Here is a 19,807-nt window from a genome sequence, read left to right as displayed (position 1 = left end):
TGATGACAGTGGAACAGCCTCAGCCCACCTTGTGGTCCTGTCGACCATAGTGAGCACGTGAGTGTAACCGTACGAGGGTGGAAGAGGGCCAACTAGGTCGATGTTGACGTGGTCGAAACGTCGTTCTGGCACCTGAAACTGTTCCAGTGGCGCTTTGGTGTGGCGGTGTACTTTGCCACGCTGGCACCCCATACAGGCGCTCGCCCAGCCCCTCACGTCCTTTTTCAGTCCGCGCCACACGAACTTGGCTGACACCAACTTGACAGAGGCCTTGGTTCCTGGGTGTGAGAGGCCATGGATGGCGTCAAAAACAGGCTGCTTCCACTTCGCAGGTACCACAGGCCTAGGAGAGCCCAAGGAGATGTCACAGAGCAGAGTAGTGCCAACCTCGTCGAACGTCACATCCTGTAGCTGTAGTCCAGTAGCAGATGAACGAAGAGCCTGCACTCCCGGGTCCGCGGCCTGCTCTGCTGCCATGCCGCTGTAGTCCAGGCCGAGGTGGACCGCCGCCGCAAGAGCACGGGAGAGGCAGTCAGCGACAGGGTTGTGCTTGCCAGAGAGGTGTGTAATGTCCGTAGTGAACTCAGAAATGTAAGTGAGCTGCCGCTGTTGTCTACCAGACCATGGCTGAGTGACTTTGGACATGGCAAAAGTCAGCGGCTTGTGGTCCACAAAGACAGTGAACTGGCGTCCCTCCAGCAGTGAACGAAAGTGTCGGATGGCCAGGTAAACACCAAGTAGCTCCCGGTCGAAGGTGCTATACTTCCGTTCACTGGGACGCAACTGCCTGCTGAAAAAGGCGAGAGGCTGCCAAGCGTCACCCACCCATTGCTCGAAGACCGCACCGACCGCATAGTCTGAGGCGTCCGTGGTCAGTGCGATCGGGACGGAGGAGGCGGGATGGGCCAACATGGCGGCCTTAGCCAGGGCTGTTTTAGCGTCCGCAAAAGCCTTGTCTCTCTCCGGGCTCCAGTCCACGGTGTGTTTAGGCTTGCCGCCTTTCAGAGCCTCATACGAGGGTTGCATGGTTTGGGCGGCCCTGGGGAGAAAACGGTGGTAAAAGTTCACCATGCCCAGGAACTCCTGTAAAGCTCTGATGGTTACTGGGCGTGGGAAAGCGGTGATGGCCTCCACTTTCGAGGGAAGAGGAACGATCCCGTCCTTCGTGACTGTGCCCCAGAAAGTCTATGGCGGACAGGCTGAACTCGCATTTGGCCGGATTGATGATGAGCCCGTGCTCGGTAAGCCGCTCAAACAGAGTGCGAAGGTGCGAAAGGTGCTCTGAAGGTGATGTGCTGGCCACCAGGATGTCGTCAAGGTACACAAACACAAAGGGCAGATCCCGTAACACAGAGTCCATGAGCCGTTGGAAAGTTTGAGCAGCGTTCTTGAGCCCGAATGGTGTGCGCAGGAATTCAAACAAACCAAATGGCGTGATCACAGCTGTTTTTGGGATGTCGAGAGGGTGGACGGGCACCTGATGGTATCCTCTGATCAAGTCCACTTTGGAAAAAATGAGCTTGCCAGCCAGGTGTGCTGAAAAATCCTGGATGTGGGGCACTGGGTAGCGGTCGGGCGTTGTCGCGTCGTTGAGCCGTCGGTAGTCCCCGCAAGGACGCCAGCCCCCTCCAGGTTTGGGGACTAGGTGCAGGGGGGAGGCCCAAGGACTGTTGGAGCGTCGCACAATCCCCAGGCGCTCCATGGACTCGAACTCCGTCTTGGCTACGGCAAGCTTGTTCGGCTCGAGGCGTCGAGCGCGGGCGTATACAGGCGGGCCAGTAGTGTCGATGTGGTGCTCGACACCATGCTTGGCCGTGGAAGAGGAGAAGGTGGGCTGAGTGAGTGCAGGGAACTCGGCGAACAGTCGTTGGAAACTGTCGGTGACAGAGAGTAGGCTGGAAAGTACTGCGTCAGAGTCGCTGAGCGCGCAGGCATAAGAACAGAAAGTGACGGCGTCGATCAAGCGCTGATTTTTAACGTCCACTAACAGTCCATATGCGCACAAAAAATCTGAACTCAAGAGGGGAACAGCAACCTTGGCCGTCACAAAGTCCCAGCCAAAACGTTGCCCTCCAAAACACAGTTCAACATGTCTAGTGCCGTACGTACGGATAGGGCTTCCATTGGCGGCTTCCATGGGGGGGCCGTGGGTGTCTGCCACCACGTCCACCTGTGAAGCAGGCAGTAGACTCCGCTGTGCCCCTGTGTCGCAGAGGAATCGCCGGCCGGAGATGGAGTCGTGGATGAAGAGCAGCCTGCCGGCATGGCCGACGCTCACGGCCACTAGTGAGCGCCGGCCTTGGCGTTTCCCGTTCCACTGAAGCTGCATGGAGAACGGCATTGCTTGGCCTTGGAGCCAAACCTGGCATGGTAGTAGCACAAACCAGAAGACTGCTGCCGACGCGGGGCCGCTGCTGCGATGAGCATGTGATCATCCTCCAGAACATCAGATACAGCACCAGCAGGGAGGAGAGCAGCTGCGCAGGGAGAGCAGCAAGCCAGGAAACACTTCTCAGCCTCAGCAGCCAGTTCTCTGCAATCCGTGCCGGCAGTGTTGGCCAAAGCAGCTCTCACATGAGCAGACAGCTGGCGCGGGAAAAGGTGGAGGAAAAGGAAATCTGGCTTGTTGTCGCCAAGCAGATCGAGCATTCGGTCCATTAGCTCTGAGGGCTTGCTATCGCCGAGCCCTTGAAGAGAGAAAAGTCTACTGGCCCTCTCAGTGTCAGACAGTTCGAACGTTTTCAGTAACTTTTCCTTCAGAGTTTCATATTTCCTTGTCAGAGGAGGACGTTTAAGAAGGCTCACCACTCTCGACGCCGTAGAACTTCCGAGGGCAGACACCACGTAGTAGTATTGCGTTTCGTCGGCGGTTATCTGACGCAAGGCAAACTGTGCCTCAGTTTGAGCGAACCAGGCTGAAGGAGAGGATTCCCAGAACTCGGGGAGCTTGAGAGACACAGCGTTGGCGGTCATGTCGATCTGGATACGTCCAGTAAGCAAACGTCGGGGGTCACCAGTGTGGAAGTTGCCTTAAGGCGAAGAAACGAGCCGTACAACTTCTCACATTAAGACTCTGTGAGTCGCGTTTAATAACTTAATGTAACTGACTAAAAACATGGCGCCGCGCATGACAGAAAAGCCGGCAACATGAAACGTCATCGGAACACTTAAAGGGACCGCAACAATAACAGGTATCACACAACAGTGAAGATGACGGACCACACAACATAACATTTAACCAAACACATAGTAAGTGAATTATGCCACTGTTGAGAGCACCACAAGGTATTGTTTTTTTATTGTTAGTGGCCTATTCATCTTCCGCTAAATAATTGTATTTGCCTTAGTAGCCTAAGTCTACTACATTAACAATTTTTAAATCTTGATTTAGAAAAAAAATCACAAATGTTTAAACCGCTCCAGCTTCAACTCAGAATGTTTACGAGTCTACCCCCCAAGACCCCCCGCCCCCGCGCGCGCTATACACCTCTCCCATCCCATCACGAAGTGCTACTTTCCCAACCAATACAACCTTTCAACAGGACAACTGTGTCAACAAATTCCAGGTTGTACTACTAATGTAGGCCTACAGCAGGCTATGCAACAGTGTGTGATTTATCGCTGAAGAAATTTTAAGACGACCAGTTTCAAGGTGGTTTTGCATGTAGACCTAAACATAACTTGAGTCCAGGCGCGCTTTTGGTTCGTGTCTATTGGTAAGCAAGAAACTGGGTAACCAAGTCAAACTGGTTTCCCCCAAATTAGTCATTTTTGATAAAATTGGCGCTCTTAAATGGTGCTTCTTCAGCTCTTCAGACAACCTCCCTGTACTACTCAGTCATTTTTCTACCACGCTGCGTTTCATATTGCATCCCTTCACTCCACCACTTAATGCAATCCACACGTTTGCGTTGTACTGTAATACAGCCGCGTAACAACAATCCACAGTAAATGCATCCAACGGAATGACACCACCGCCACCACCAAAAAGGCGCTCCGTAAAACAGAAATGAAGTCAGATGTTGACAGCATAAGCTACAGACCAAGGGACAGTGAACACCACAGCTACCTTGGCTACTTGATTGACAGCTGTCATGGCATGGCCCTACAAAGCTTTCTTTTCACTCGAAAACAGGCCCACAACAGAGACCAAAAAGGCCTTCTGAACAATTAACATCAGTTAACTTCAGCAACTAGCCTACAAACAGCGTTCCAGCGGACATAAACCCATATTTACCTTACCTTAAAACGTTGTCTTAAAAGCAGTAAATCCCAACTTCTAATCCATGCGTTTCCACCGCCATCGCTCACGTTCCACAGTTTTTGTAATCCACATCATAGCTAGAAAAAGGGACTGTCTTTGAGATTAACTTTATAAAAGCAACTGGTCTGAGCCAAAAATGTAATTAGTCCAGCGGATTGGTGAATTGATCATGCACTTTTGAGTAAAAGCATGAAAATTGGTACACATATACCTCTTCCTATGCTTATTAATATAAGCGTTGGAGGCGTCGCGAAAAATGAAGAATTTTCAAGATGGCCGCCAAATCCAATATGGCCAACCCAAATTAATGAAACTACCTGACACGTTGTTGTAAAAGCATGAAAATTGGTACATATATCCTTCTTGATATGCTGATTAATATTAGCATTGGAGGCGTAGCGAAAAATTATGAATTTTCAAGATGGCCGCCAAATCCAATATGGCCAACACATATTAACGAAACTACCTGACACTTTGTAGTAAAGGCCTGGAAATTGGTACACATGTCCTTCTTAATATGCTGATCAATGTTATCATTGGAGGTGCCACAAAAAATGCTGTATTTTCAAGATGTCCACCAAATCCAATATGGCCAACCCATATTAGTGAGGAACCATCATGCACTGCGTCATATATGCCTGAAATTTGGTAAATACATACTCTATGATGTACCTATTAATCTTAGAAATGGAATTGTTGCGTAAAACCAAAATTGAAATGTTCAAAATGGCCACCAAATGAAATATGGCCGACCCATATAACAGGAATTGTATAGCAGATGAGTGAATCCATTATGCACGTAGTAAAAGCATGAAAATGGTTACACATTTCCTTCTTTTTCAGCTGATTATTAGATGTGAAAAACACAGAATTTTCAAAATGGCCGCCAAATCCAATATGGCCAACCTATATTAACTACCGGGCACTTTGTGTAGACTACCAATTATGATGCTTTTACCACAGTTACATCTTTATGAGCAGATTAATATTAGGAATGGAGGTATGAACAAAAATCTGAATTTTCCAGACAAATCAAACATGTTTGACCCATATTAGTGAAACCACCATGCACTTTGTAGCAGGAGCATGCAATCAGCACACATATACTTATTGATATGTATAATAATGTAGAAGGGTTCACGTGAGAAGTGCGTGAACGCACACAGACACACACACACACACACAAGTAATAGTCCTAAAAAAGATTACTCTGGAAGTGATCCTAACATAGCCTAATTTCGAAACATCAAACCCTACCCTACTAATGTTATATATAGATATGTAGTATTACATATTGTGTTAGTACATTAGTGAAACCAGGGCACAATTTTCCACTAAAGCATGAAAACACATGTATCTTTTTATTGTATTAACATCATCAAAAAATCAAAAGAATTTTCAAGATGGCCCCACTTCAAATATGGCCAACCCATAGATTTATAAATGGGCATAAAATATCCTATATTTATCTCAGTATAAATTTCTCTGTACTTGTAGTAGAAACATATTTGTAGTCTTTGATGAGTCAAAAAATATTTTAGTCACATTTTCGATGGATTTGAGCCATTTATCATTGAAATAAATGTGCACAACCTTCATTCAAGTACTGTAGGTAACAAAACAAAATCTTGTCCCCCCTCAACATGGGGGTTAAATCAAATCTTATCAACTTCACCTTGCATATGTTGCATAGTTTGCATACCTTGAACTACAAATACAGAAATGGGGGTTCACCATAAGCCAAATCTTGCACACCATTATTATAGCCAAAAAATGAATCCTAATACTGTACAAGTAAACTTTCACTCAAGGTTACTCAAATTTACATACCCAGAGTTGACTTTGCACCAACTGTACCATTCACCATTTATTCAAAGTTTGTGTGTATATTTTAATTAGGCATTGTTGGCAGTTTGATTGATGTTGGCCATAGGATATATTTCAATCTGGGGAGTCCCATGCTGCTTTGCACACTTTCTTATCTGAAAGACAGCATGGATTCCATCCCTCAGAAATTGCGTATGTAACCTTCAGAGTATCTCACTTGTGAGATCAACTGGTGTTAACCAGGCAAGACATACCCATACAACATGCATGGGACAGGATTGCAGTTCGTTTGAAAACCTTGAAGTACAGCTAGAAGTAGTAATTAATTATTGGTTTCTTTTCTTAACCATGTTTTAACCATGTCCATGAATTGACAAATCAATTGAACTTTCTGTCTAGCAACCTTGAAATCTTGACCCTTTTGAATTTGTGGTCATGAGAGGCATATTAAACACAAGGCCTATGAAGTCGTCACTAACTGCTAGAGGTACTGTATATCCCACAATGTGCCTGGAGGATTAATGTATATGGGTTGGCTACATTTGATTTGGCGGCCATCTTGAAAATTCGGGTTTTATTTGCTATGCCTCCATTTCAAATATTAATCAGCATATGAAGAGGTAAATGTGTACCATTTTTCATGCTTTTACTACAAAGTGGGTGTTAAATTCATCAATGGTTTCATTAATATAGGTTGGCTAGATTTGATTTGGCGGCCATTTTGAAAATTAAACTTTCTTGCAATGCCTCCATTTCTTTTATTAATCAGAATATAAAAAAGTAACTGGGCATCCATTTTCATGGGTTTACAACAAAGTTTCAGGTACAGTAGCTTCATTAATATGGGTTGGCCATATTGGATGTGGCGGCCATCTTGAAAATACAGCATTTTTGGTGGCGCCTCCAATGATAACATTGATCAGCATATTAAGAAGGACTTGTGTACCAATTTTCAGGCCTTTACTACAAAGTATGAGGTAGTTTCATTAATATGGATTGGCCATATTGGATTTGGCGGCCATCTTGAAAATTCATAATTTTTTGCGGTGCCTGCAATGCTAATATTAATCAGCATATCAAGAAGGATATATGTACCAATTGTCATGCTTTTACAACAACGTGTCAGGTAGTTTCATTAATTTGGGTTGGCCATATTGGATATGGCGGCCATCTTGAAAATTCTTAATTTTTCGTGACGCCTCCAAGGCTAATATTAATCAGCATATTGAGAAGGATATGTGTACCAATTTTCATGCTTTTACTCAAAAGTGCATGATTAGGCCCTTTTGTGTGTCTAATCCGCCGGACTAAATGTAAATCACTGATTCTTGAGAAAGTGGCTAAAACAGGTTGTAATGTTGACAGAAAAAAACAAAGTGAATTGCAAAATTATATGGTATATCCTTGTAGAAGCAAATATATCACCCGGATGTGGCGCACGTAGCTGCAGCGACTCCTTACTCTCCCAACTCGCAGTGTTTATTTGTGTTATAATGTGTCATTCGAAATGTCTATCGTCGGAAACTATGTCGGAACGCATGTACAGTCGGCAACAGCTGTTGCAGATAAGAATGGACAACTCAAGCGATGTATTGGATATACCAATAGAGACACTGGAAGAACTTGGGATACTACGGCGGCATACATCGGACCCGTCTGCTTCGCCTACATGGCGACGGCGAAAGAGGTGCTCCAGAATTAGGAAGAGAGGCAAACGAGGTGGCGTCGAAACACGGCTTGCAGCCAACCCAACTCGTCCAGCAATACCATCAATTCTCTTGGCAAACGTAAGATCTATGGACAATAAGATGGATGACATACGGCTACTAAGATCAGCGAACAAAACTGTGAGGAACTGCTGTGTAACCGTGTTTACAGAATCATGGCTGAACGACGGCATACCGGACTCGGCTTTACAACTGGAGCAACTTACGTGCCACCGAGCGGACAGAGCCCTTGCAGAGTAAAAAAAACGAGGGGGAGGAATATGTGTTTACACACATGATGCTTGGTGCAAAAATGCTACGGTGGTACAGAGACACTGCTCTCCACTAGTGGAGTTCATGATCATCAAGTGCCGACCCTTCTATCTACCAAGAGAAATATCCGCCATTCTACTGGTAGCAGTTTACCTCGCTCCTAGCAATACCACCAGCGCCAGAAGCGAGGCACTGAACGAGCTGCATCGGGGAATCAGTGAACAACAAGATGCACACCCAGATGCCTTCACAGTGGTCATGGGAGATTTCAACCACGGAAATCTCAAAACAGTTCTTCCAAAATTTCACCAACATGTTAACTTTCCAACAAGAGGACAAAACACCCTGGACTTTGTTTATACCCCAAAACAAGGAGCATACAAGGCAAAGCCCATCCCCCACATCGGCCTATCAGACCACCTAACGATTCTGCTACTGCCAGCCTACAGACAAAAGGTAAAACTCACCAAACCAGCTCTGAAGGAGGTGAGAAAATGGCCAGAGGGATCCGTGTCACGACTACAAGACTGCTTTGAAACCACAGATTGGGACATGTTCAAAACAGCTGCCACCCACAGCAACCACATTGACATTGAGGAGTACACAGACACTGTGACCTCCTACATCACAAAATGCATTGATGATGTTACAGAAATAAAACGCATCACCACCAGAGCCAACCAGAAGCCATGGTTCACAGGAGACGTTCACAGACTGCTGAGGGCCAGAGACAAAGCCTTCAGAGCAGGAGACGTAGCTGGCCTAAAAGCAGCAAGAGCAAACCTGTCCCAGGGCATCAGGAAAGCAAAAAAGGAATACTCGGACAAAATAACAACACACTTCAAAGACAGCAGAGATGCACAGAGCCTGTGGCAGGGCATACAGGCCATCACGGACTATAAGCCCGCACCACGAAGCTGTGACAACAACACCTCTCTGCTAAACGACCTGAACAGTTTCTTTGCCCGTTTTGAAGCACAAAATGACACTCATCCACAGAAAACTCCCCTCCCCTCCCCCCCCATGATCAACCCCTGTACCTGTCCTCTGCCAGTGTGAAGAGGACACTGGCCACCATCAACCCACGCAAAGCAGCTGGCCCAGACAACATACCTGGCCGAGTGTTGAAGGATTGTGCAGAAGAGCTGAAGGATGTCTTCACAGACATCTTTAACATCTCTCTGGAGCAAGCAGTCATCCCATCACTTTTCAAAGCTGCTACCATCATACCCGTGCCGAAGAAATCATCACCATCATGCTTCAATGACTACCGTCCTGTAGCACTGACGCCCATAATCATGAAGTGCTTCGAACGGCTAGTCCTGTCACACATCAAAGCCACCCTACCCCCCACCCTGGACCCCTACCAGTTCGCATACCGAGCCAAGCGATCCACGGAGGATGCAATCTGCTCTGCCCTCCATCCAGCCCTCACCCACTTGGACAATAAAGACTCATATGTGAGAATGCTGTTCATTGACTTCAGCTCAGCATTCAATACCATAATACCACAACAACTCATCAGAAAACTGGACAAACTAGGTTTCAGCACCTCCCTCTGCAACTGGCTGCTGGACTTCCTGATGCAGAGACCACAAGCAGTACGGGTAGGGAATAACACCTCAAGCACCCTGACCCTGAGCACGGGGGCTCCGCAAGGTTGTGTTCTCAGCCCCCTGCTGTTCACGCTGCTGACACATGACTGCACAACGACCCACAGCACTAACCATCTAGTGAAGTTTGCGGATGATACAACACTGGTGGGCCTCATCACTAAGGGCGATGAGACCCACTACAGAGAAGAAGTAGACCTGCTGGCCAGATGGTGCAAAGACAACAACCTCCTGCTGAATGTCAACAAGACCAAGGAGATTGTTGTCAACTTTCAGAGGGTCCAAAAACAACTGCCACCACTGACCATCGACGGTGATGCTGTGGAGAGAGTGAGCAGCACCAAGTTCCTTGGAGTGCACATCAGCGACGACCTCTCTTGGACCACCAACACTACATCACTGGCGAAGAAGGCCCATCAGCGTCTCTACTTCTTGCGCAAACTAAAGAAGGCAAGTGCTACACCCTCCATCATGACAACATTCTACAGAGGAACCATAGAGAGCGTCGTGTCCAGCTGCATCACAGTGTGGGGAGGAAGCTGCACGGAGAAAAACAGGAAGACACTCCAGCGTGTTGTGAACACAGCGAAGAAGATCATTGGAGTACCACTCCCCTCCCTGCAGGACATTTACACCGCACGCCTCACCCGAAAAGCACTGATGATCATCAAAGACACAAGCCACCCTGCACACAAACTGTTCAGCCTCCTGCCCTCTGGAAAGAGGTACAGGCGCCTCCGTTCCCGTACCACCAGGCTTGCAAGCAGCACGATGCATCAAGCAATCAAGATACTGAACACTCAACCCACTCTCCCTTCACTGTCAGCCTCTAGCCAGCCAGGCCACTGACAACGCTCCCCCCCTCATCCCCACCACCATATCTGCGACTGAACATTCCACCTGCACTACTACATCTGTGACTGAACTTTCAACCTGCACTAACTCAAAACATACACATGCACACACACACACACACACACACACACACACACACACACACACACACACACAAAACACACACACACACACACACACACACACACACACACAAGCACACTGCACTTTCTGCACTAAACCCAAACATACACACACTGACACACAACTCATACTCACACACATACACACACACACACACCACACACACACACACACATACACAGGTACACACACACAGACGCACACCGCACTTTCTACCTGCACTAAACACACACACACACACACACACACACACACACACACACACACACACACACACACACACACGCACACACGCACACAAAACACATACAAACACACACACACACACATACTGCTGCTGGTGTATTTAATAAAAACCTTTTTTTAATTATTTATTTCTTCAAATGCTACTATTACTATGTCAGAACGCTATAAAGGACTTTTAGAAAAAAGAACAACAAAATACCTCCTCTTAATGTATGTTCTCTACAAGTCTTCTGTTGTCCAGTCTTGCACTTTAAATGTCTGTATGAGCAATGTCTACGTCCATACTGTCTATGTCCATGTATGAGTACTGTCTATGTCTATACTGTCTATGTCCTTACCTAGATTAGTCTATGTCTGCATGGGAGAGCAAGAAACGCAATTTCAAATTCTTTGTATGACCAGTGCATGTAAAGAAATTGACAATAAACTTGACTTGACTTGACTTGACTTGATAGACTAAGGTCTTGGCTTTTCAGAAATGCACAAGGCCAATCTCCCCATTATGTATTTTTTTCAGAAATCAGGCTTTTCTCCGACCATAGCTTGTTTTTTGTCAACACCGTCAGACACAATTAAAAGTTATTAAAATTGTATTGATTTGGTTGCATATGTATCTGGAGTTTTTAAGTGATTATGTGTATTTTTAGGTTCACACATATGCCTTTAAATGTTGAAAATTCACTTTTGTTCTATTTTAATACTGTTTCATGTGTTCTAATTTTAAAATATGTACCGTCAAACGATGCTTACTTAACGCCTAAATACAACAAACAATTTTTTGTAATTTCACAAATATTCGTGTAGGCTTAAATTGGCTATTACTTTGATATTTCAACAACTCCTAAGGAAAATGTTGTAAGCACATTCCTTTAAAATGTCCAAAACTCCTTCTTACGGTGGTGACTTAAGAACTGACGGTGGTGACAGTAATCTGAGAGTGGTGAAAGTGGCCTAATTAGTACCTGCATTTAGCAAAATAAATAGCCCTCTCAAGTCAATGGCATCTTGCATAAACACTTTATTTTTGTGTGTGCACAGTATGAGCATGTCTTTTTACTTCATTAGTTAGATTATCTAGGAAGTAAGCCACTGGTTGTTGAAAATGTCGTAAAAACAGCTTTTAAGTTGTTCAAATCCAAAATATAGAGGTGTATTATCATAGATGTAGGTCTTGGCTGTGCAGTGAATGCATTGGCCAAGCTCCCCATGTTTAACATTTTTCATAAAATGGGCTCTTTCTTGTTTTGTCAACAGCGGCAGACAGAATTAGAAGTAAAAACACATGTTTACTGTATTAAAGTGAATTACTTTAACAATTCAACATAACTGTAGACACTTATTGTATGCATATTCTTAAAACATGTCAAAAACACGTAAAACATGTGTTTTTTGGTGAACTCCATCAGATGTCACCACCGTCAGGTTTTCTGACAAAAAAAACCTCCAAATGCACCTCAGTGGTGGCTAGAGTATCATTTTGGATCACAATTATTACTAACATGCCTAGTAATGTTTCATTAACCAGCACAATTTAGTAAAATATGCAACAACATGATGAGCAGAACAAAATCTGACGGTGGTGACATCTGACGGTGTGAGACAAAAAAACACTCTTTTAAATATTATGCATTGTTTGTTCACATTAGCCATTTCATTTTCGCTCTGTTTCTTGGGTGCTTCATACCTTTTCTGAAAAAAATTATATTTATTAACATTAATGTAATACAATACTATTAAAACCCCCGACGGTGTTGACAGTTTATGGTTGGGACAGTACCAGTGTCCAAACAAATTAACAAATTGAGGACAAAATAATAAACTTACAGGAGCTTCAGTGATGGTGAAGTAGGCAGTAGAGCTAAAGGTTTGAAAAGGGTCCTCAGTAATGAAAATTACCTTGTGCATACCTGATTTTATTGTCTTTTAGAAAAAATCTGACGGTGGTGACCAATATGCTGGACACATTTTGAGCAATCAGTAAATAATAGTAAATATTGTTTTACATCCACTATGTGCACATCTGTAGAAACACTTTAATATGGTCTTCCACATCATGGTGATATTGTTCAATTCTGTTAGTGATTTTTGTATTTTAAGTCAATTGAAATGATGATGCCAGTCCTTGGGACAGGCGTTTTTACAGGGTGTGGACAGGTTTATAGCCATGAAAAGTAGTAAAATTACACTTAAATATTTCAAACAACTGTGTATTCGTGTGACAGACCCCTTGGCCATTACCTGGGTTCATTTTGTTTGTGAAAATTTAGTTGATTTTCAACAGAATTAATATTTTACTGCAGGGACATGTTTTTGCCAAACTTTCAAGAATCAGTGAAATATTACTTGTGCTCTTAGCTCCACTTCCTGAATCTAGCCCTGTCAACTCAAGCCAATCACCGTGAGAAGCAAAAAGTTTATGGTGCTTCAAATCTGGGACTTCAGTGGCTGTTAGCCAATCAAAAAAATAGATTTACTGCCATTTACTTCAATTCATTTTCTTCATTCTGCAGTACCTCACCACACCATCGCAAGCATAGAGATTCTATGTCGCTACCTGGTGTCACTCTTGAGTCAGCTGTTTACCGTTTTTTTGCCACATATGAAAGTGAATGGTCCAGGGAGGCGCTCTTTTGCACATTGCAAAATGCAAAGGCAGAAATCAGATAATTTTCTCCATAAAAGTGAAGGGGACGGATCCAGGTGAACACCAGAGGGTCACCACCATGGAAGGGGCAATGGTCCACATATTGGGAACCACCTGTGGGACACTTGGCAGACTGAGTGGGAGCGGTGTGGGGGTCCAGAAGACCGTAATGAAGACAATTCATGTAAGTGTCTGTGCTAAATATTGTTTCAGCTGATGCAGGTATGATGAGGAGTTTCCACCCTGAATGAGAACACATTGACCTGGATGAGGAAACTGCACATTCTCAGCATCTTTGATCATGTGGTTCATGCCTTTTGCTTTGTTGTTGTTGTTTTTTTTATATACACCAATTGTTGAGATGGAGTATGGTGTCAGATTTAGGGGGTAGGGCCCATGAGCATTACCCAGGTATCCCAAGTCCACTTGACCATGTGTTTCACATAAACAGAGATACTGGAAAGCTTGAACCGCTACAGTTTGAGGGTGATGTAATCCCAAAAGCTCTTATTGATGTCTTGGCAGAGGAGGACACAGATGACACTGATGAAATCCATAAAAATATGGATGAAGATGAGTAAGAGGAGGATGAGGATAATGATAATTATATAATGATGATTAAAAGTTCTTATTCACACTTTACACTACTGTTGTACAATACGAACCATTCCTTAAATAATTTTCTCATTTGATGCATTCGTTTTGTGTATAATAGTACCATGTGTAGCATCCTGCTCACAGTCCACCAATAGGTGGTGGCATTAGTTACTTTTTATGCTATTCACATCATACTTTCATTCATAGCAATTTTCGAGTCAAGGTCAAACATATGTGAAATTGATGTTCACAGTCCCATATGAAATGGTTATGCCTGAAAGTGTCTGAATGCTATAGAATGCCAGCAGACTATTTTCGGATAGTCCATAGTGAATAACTTTGACATAGCAGCTGTTGTACTCTAGCTAGAAAGGTCCTCTTGGACTTAAATCGAAGCTCAGGAAGTTAGGCAATTTTTTATTTACATTTGAGCATATCATAACAGAGTTGAAAATAATCAAATATGAAGACAATTTGTCAGACGGTCAAGCATTTTTTGAGCTTTTTGGATATGTTGAAGATGATATTTGACAGAGGAAAAGCCCCAAGCCCTGAAACATGTTACAGGTCGGTTCCCCCATGTGACAGGATGACCCATGTAAATGTACAGGGTTCTAGGACCATTTTTGCAGTTGCAGTACCTTAATATGTACAGCTACATAATTTCGCCTGCAGATTTTCCTTAGGAGTTGTTTTTTTGGGCCCTGACACCAAACGAGGCCGAGTTGGCAGTTGTCCCTATCAACTCGTTATGGCCCAGGGTATAGGCTAATAGGAAATCATAGTGAAAAAAACATCAAAAAACATCCTGAGGGATGTAGCTTAGCCTGGGAACTCCCATACTGCCTTTAGTTCTACACAATCGTTTCGATCTGAAAGACATCTCACTTGTGATTAGGTCTGGTGTTAACCAGGCAAGGAGTAGCTATCTCCCGGCCTAATATTTTTGTCAAATCTGAATCCCTATGGACCGTAACATGGTGGGAATTCCATTTAGAACCTGATGTCGTTAAATGCTAATACACCGCATAAAAGTTGATGTCACCCACTTGTGAGCTCTATTGGACTTGAAAGTCTATGATTATCAGGCAACCAATAAGATGCACTCCTCTTTTGCGGAGCAGGACAGTACTCTTTTTTTAGATGTTAAAACGACATAAGCATATTTGCTATACATCAAGTTCACAGGGAGAAAGGAAGCCAAACATATTCATCTAATTTCATGTTGAAACAGACACACCAGATTTTATTTATTTTTGACTGACACTTTTTGGAAATGCTTGGTCAGGATCAACAATCACTATAAAATACCAAAAAGGTCCAATGGTCTTTGATAAACCAACTCATTTGTGACGTCCACGTTGATCTTAATTACATCACAATGGGTGATGATCTATGAACATGTACAGTTGGCCTTCTTATAGGCTATTATCTCCAACACAACTAACTGGTAACACTGACAAACACAACTGCCTTAGGCTGATAGCTGATAGGGCTAACTCTAAAACACAAACACACACACACACACACACACACACACACACACACACACACACACACACACACACACACACACACACACACACACACACACACACACACACACACACACACACACAATATTGAAGGTGCACTGTGCAGGAAATGTTCAAAAAAGGTACTGCAACTATGCTGCTCATTGAAACTGGGTTTGCGTAATGCCAAATTTGATATTTTCATGAAAGGTTACTAAGTAATAAACTAATATTTTCTAGTATGGCCCAAGTACAGTCATTTTTGCAGCTAAAAATGTCTATTTCTGGAAATTCAAAATGGCAGACCATGGAGAAGATCCCCCTTTTAATGTATTAAAAGTGCAATTTTCCCAGTCATAATGAATACTTAGAATTTGATGGTGGTGGTAAGTATTCATGAAAAAGGTAACATCAGTGAATGGGTAGCATGAATTCTGGAAATAAACAACTAAAAATCTTGCACAGTGTACCTTTAACTATCAACTAAACTGGTAATTATTGTTTTATTTTGTTTATTTGTTTGCCTTCAGTTCATCCCTTCCTCGAGCTCTTCCTCATCTTCCGCCGCTAGCAGAAGACAGGTGCGAGCGATAGCGGCGGTGACTGCATACGGGTCGCAGTTTGCAGAGGGTCGGCGGTCTTCCAAGTAGCCCCGTTTGTCCTGCCCGACTTGGCGAGGGATGCGGATGCTCGCTCCTCGATTAGCCACCCCAAAGGAAAACTTCTCCAGGCTGGAGGTCTCGTGCTGGCCTGTGAGGCGTCTCTTGTTGTCTAATCCGCCACGAGGATCGTACACCTTGATGTGTTCTTGATGTTTGGTGCTAAGCTTATCAATGGCTCTCTCGATATGTCTGTCAGATAAGAGGAATGTGTTGAGTTGTAGTTACAACAGTCTCTGTGTTTGAGGGTTAGTGTTTAAAGGCCTTATATACATACCTGCAAAGGAGTCTGTAATCAAATAAACATTACAACCTAAATAAAGTTACTCATTTTCATTCTGTAAGTGTTAATTTAATTAACGACCCCAATAAAGGTACAGTAGTAATACAGACCTTGCGATGATGGATGTTGTAAAACACCATGGGTGCGGAACCATTTATGGCGCCTTTGGCCATCTTATCTGGCCCCCGGTATAATTTTAATGTTATACAGTTTCACATGAAATATAACATGTTTTGTAAAGCAATCTTAGAAATTACATTTGCAATAAAATTAAGTTATATTTTCGAGGGACCTAGTGAAGGGGGCGTCTGTTGTAAAGGTGTCCGCCTTCAATATAGGTTTAATTTGCAGGGAGAAATCCTGGTTTGTGTTCATAGTACAGCCCTTGGAGGACTTCACAAAAATTTGAAGTGGCCCCTCAAATGAAAAAGGTTCCCCACCCTTGGGGCAGGGTTGCCAGATGAGACTGATGATTTCCAGCCCAAAAAAATGCTCAAAACCCACCCAAGTGCCATTTTTACCTGCAGGAGGCCATCCTAAGTAGCCTAATTGGGCAGGAAACCGTTCAATCTGGCAACACTGCCCCTGGTTAACTTTGTCTTTGCGATGGATGTTGTTTTACACTCACAATATTCCCCCATCCGCTCTCGTCGCCTGTGTACTGAAGTTGGTGTGGCATCCGGCACCATTCCAGTTCCCTTTCATGGGTTTGGGGTCTAGCGACGCCACTACCCCAAAGTCCTCACATACACGCTGCAGCAGGAATCGAGCCATCCACAGGTGATCCCCCATCTCTATTCCCTCACACGGGCCCACCTGGAACTCCCACTGCACAGGGAACAGAAAGGCACAAAATAATAATAGTCTATTTATTATTGATAATGATAATATAATATCACCATACACCATGGTCTCAAAACACTTTTATTATGATAAGTAATAATGAAATAATAAAATAAATCATGTGAACCCTTGATTCAGTAGCAATTAGGCCTACAAATGGTTTTGCCTACAATATTCAGGTGTTAAAGGATCAGTCCACTCTTTTTTGATTTTCACATATTTGCAGTATTTCCAAGCATTATTCATGAATGTGCATATCATTTTCTTCTCAGTTTTTTTCAGTATCGGTAGTTAGATTTATTGGATCAGAATTATTAGCATAGCTTAGCATAATCACTGGAAGTGAATGGAGGCATTAGCATCAAGCCACAAATGATCACAGGACAGGATTAAATAGCTGTTTTGCACTCTGGTGAATTTTACATTCATTTTAAAGTACTTTATAAGTACATTTGATGATGTTTTGTTTGCCCCCATAGACTTGCATTGCTACGCTTAATTTGACTATACTGTTAAACTAGGCAATGGAAACACATAGACGAAAATTATATGCACATTCACATATGCTGGGAAGTACTGCAAATATGTGAAAATCAAAAAAGGGTGGACTGTCCCCTTAACAAAAAATGCTATTCTTATTATTTTCACAAGTAACTGTAATTAACACATTGCCTTGTTGCAACTGTAACTCTTTCAGATACATTTTATTACCTCTGCCAGGGAGGTTATGTTTTCGGTCACGCTGGTTTATCTGTTTGTTTGTTTGTCTGTCAGCATGATAACTCGAAAAGTCAAGCACAGATTTGGATGAAAATCTGTGATGAGTTGTTGGAAATGACAAAAGGGACAAGTGATACAATTTTGATAGTGGAATTTTGAAAAAAGATTCTTCACTATAGCGGGTTAGGGCCAATTTTGACATTCCGGTTTCTAACTCAAAACAAGGCAGAAAGACTTGAAAAACAAATTAGGGTGTAACAGTCAAATGTTCTATCAAACAGCTTCGTTGGCGGAGGTCTGCACTCTCTGAGTGCATTTCTAGTGTGGTAGGAACTCCTCAACAACAGTGGTAATGTGAAACCTCGGATTAGTAACAATGTAACAAACAATTCAGTACCAACCTGTGCCTCCAGCTGCAGCATAAAGAATGGCAAAGGACACCTTGATGAAAATACTGTATGATGTGTCAGTGATGCGCAACCAGGAGTAAGAAGCTATAATTCAAATGCCTACCAATTCCAAATCACCTTGTTCTCCTGGTTTGCTTAAAGAGTGTTTATTTTTTAGTAGCTTATTAGCAGCATTTATGCTGCCCATTCAAATATTTGATATTTTTCATGAATATTTAGGTATACTACCACCAGCAGCTATTTACGTTTTCATTATGGTTTAAAAATGTACACTTTTCATACATAAATAAGTGAATTTTCTCAATTTAAATCCATTTTGAATGACCAGTCATAGACAATTGAACATGGCATTGTTACAGAAATCAAGAACCATGGTGTCAGATAGCCTATGCGCACACTGATAATAACCAGGGGTGCCAAACTCAAATTCACAAGGGGCCAAAATCAAAATCTGGAATGAAGTGATGGACCAAACGCAATATGTATTTTTTTTTGTTTGAAAGCATACCTAAAATAGTGCATGCACACATTAATACTCAAAGGCAAATTTCATGAACACTCATAGTAGCTTGAATGTGCCTGAAGATACTCTGTTGTATGAGTGGGCGAGGTTGAATTTGCTATCCACTTCTATTCCTATGACACTCTAGATTTCATGTTCAAGTCATGTTACTACATGATCCACTACCATGATTTTCCGTGCCAAATAAAATGACCCTTTGGGCCAGATTTGGCCCCTGGGCCTGAGTTTGACATCCCTGACTTATACCAAAACACGTATGTGATGGGCATGGTGTAAATACATTTTCAAAATAAGCCTGTGAGAGCCATTTTTTTCTAATTTACCTGCGATGGCATGACTTCAGCATTGGTGCCACAAATTTTGATTCCAGCATAGAGGCAGGCCTTGTAGTGACATTCCACAATATCCCTCCCATACGCACAGTCAGCTCCCACTCCACAGTAGTATGGCCCTGGTGAAAAATGGTAGCACGAGTATATAAGGTGATTAATAGGTTAAAGGTCCAATGTGTAATTCTGATAATATGACAGTCTCGCTGGACATGCAAATCTGACTAGCCATCACATTTGACATTTACATCAGACACCCAATTGGAAATTCACATTTGAATGGACATTCAAACTGAGAACTTCTCCATGGCTTAAATCAAAGCTGAGGTCATGAAGATAGCATCTTCTCACACATACAGGTGCGCGACACACATACAT

At 43.2% G+C, this 19,807-nt stretch overlaps 1 protein-coding gene across 1 annotated transcript; it reads right to left on the bottom strand.

Moving 5' to 3' along the window:
• Positions 1-16,129: 16,129 nt before the first annotated feature.
• LOC134442973 (glutamine synthetase-like) lies at positions 16,130-19,594 on the bottom strand (the record flags this gene model as incomplete). Its single annotated transcript, XM_063192925.1, has 3 exons — positions 16,130-16,513; positions 17,233-17,432; positions 19,424-19,594. Coding segments are annotated over 3 exons (696 nt in total), but the record flags the coding sequence as incomplete, so codon positions are not given.
• Positions 19,595-19,807: the final 213 nt, after the last annotated feature.

Source organism: Engraulis encrasicolus, unplaced genomic scaffold (assembly GCF_034702125.1).
Source record: "Engraulis encrasicolus isolate BLACKSEA-1 unplaced genomic scaffold, IST_EnEncr_1.0 scaffold_270_np1212, whole genome shotgun sequence".
In the NCBI taxonomy this organism is placed as follows: domain Eukaryota; kingdom Metazoa; phylum Chordata; class Actinopteri; order Clupeiformes; family Engraulidae; genus Engraulis; species Engraulis encrasicolus.
Note: the sequence above shows the minus strand (reverse complement) of the source record. Positions and strands in the feature narration are given on the sequence as shown.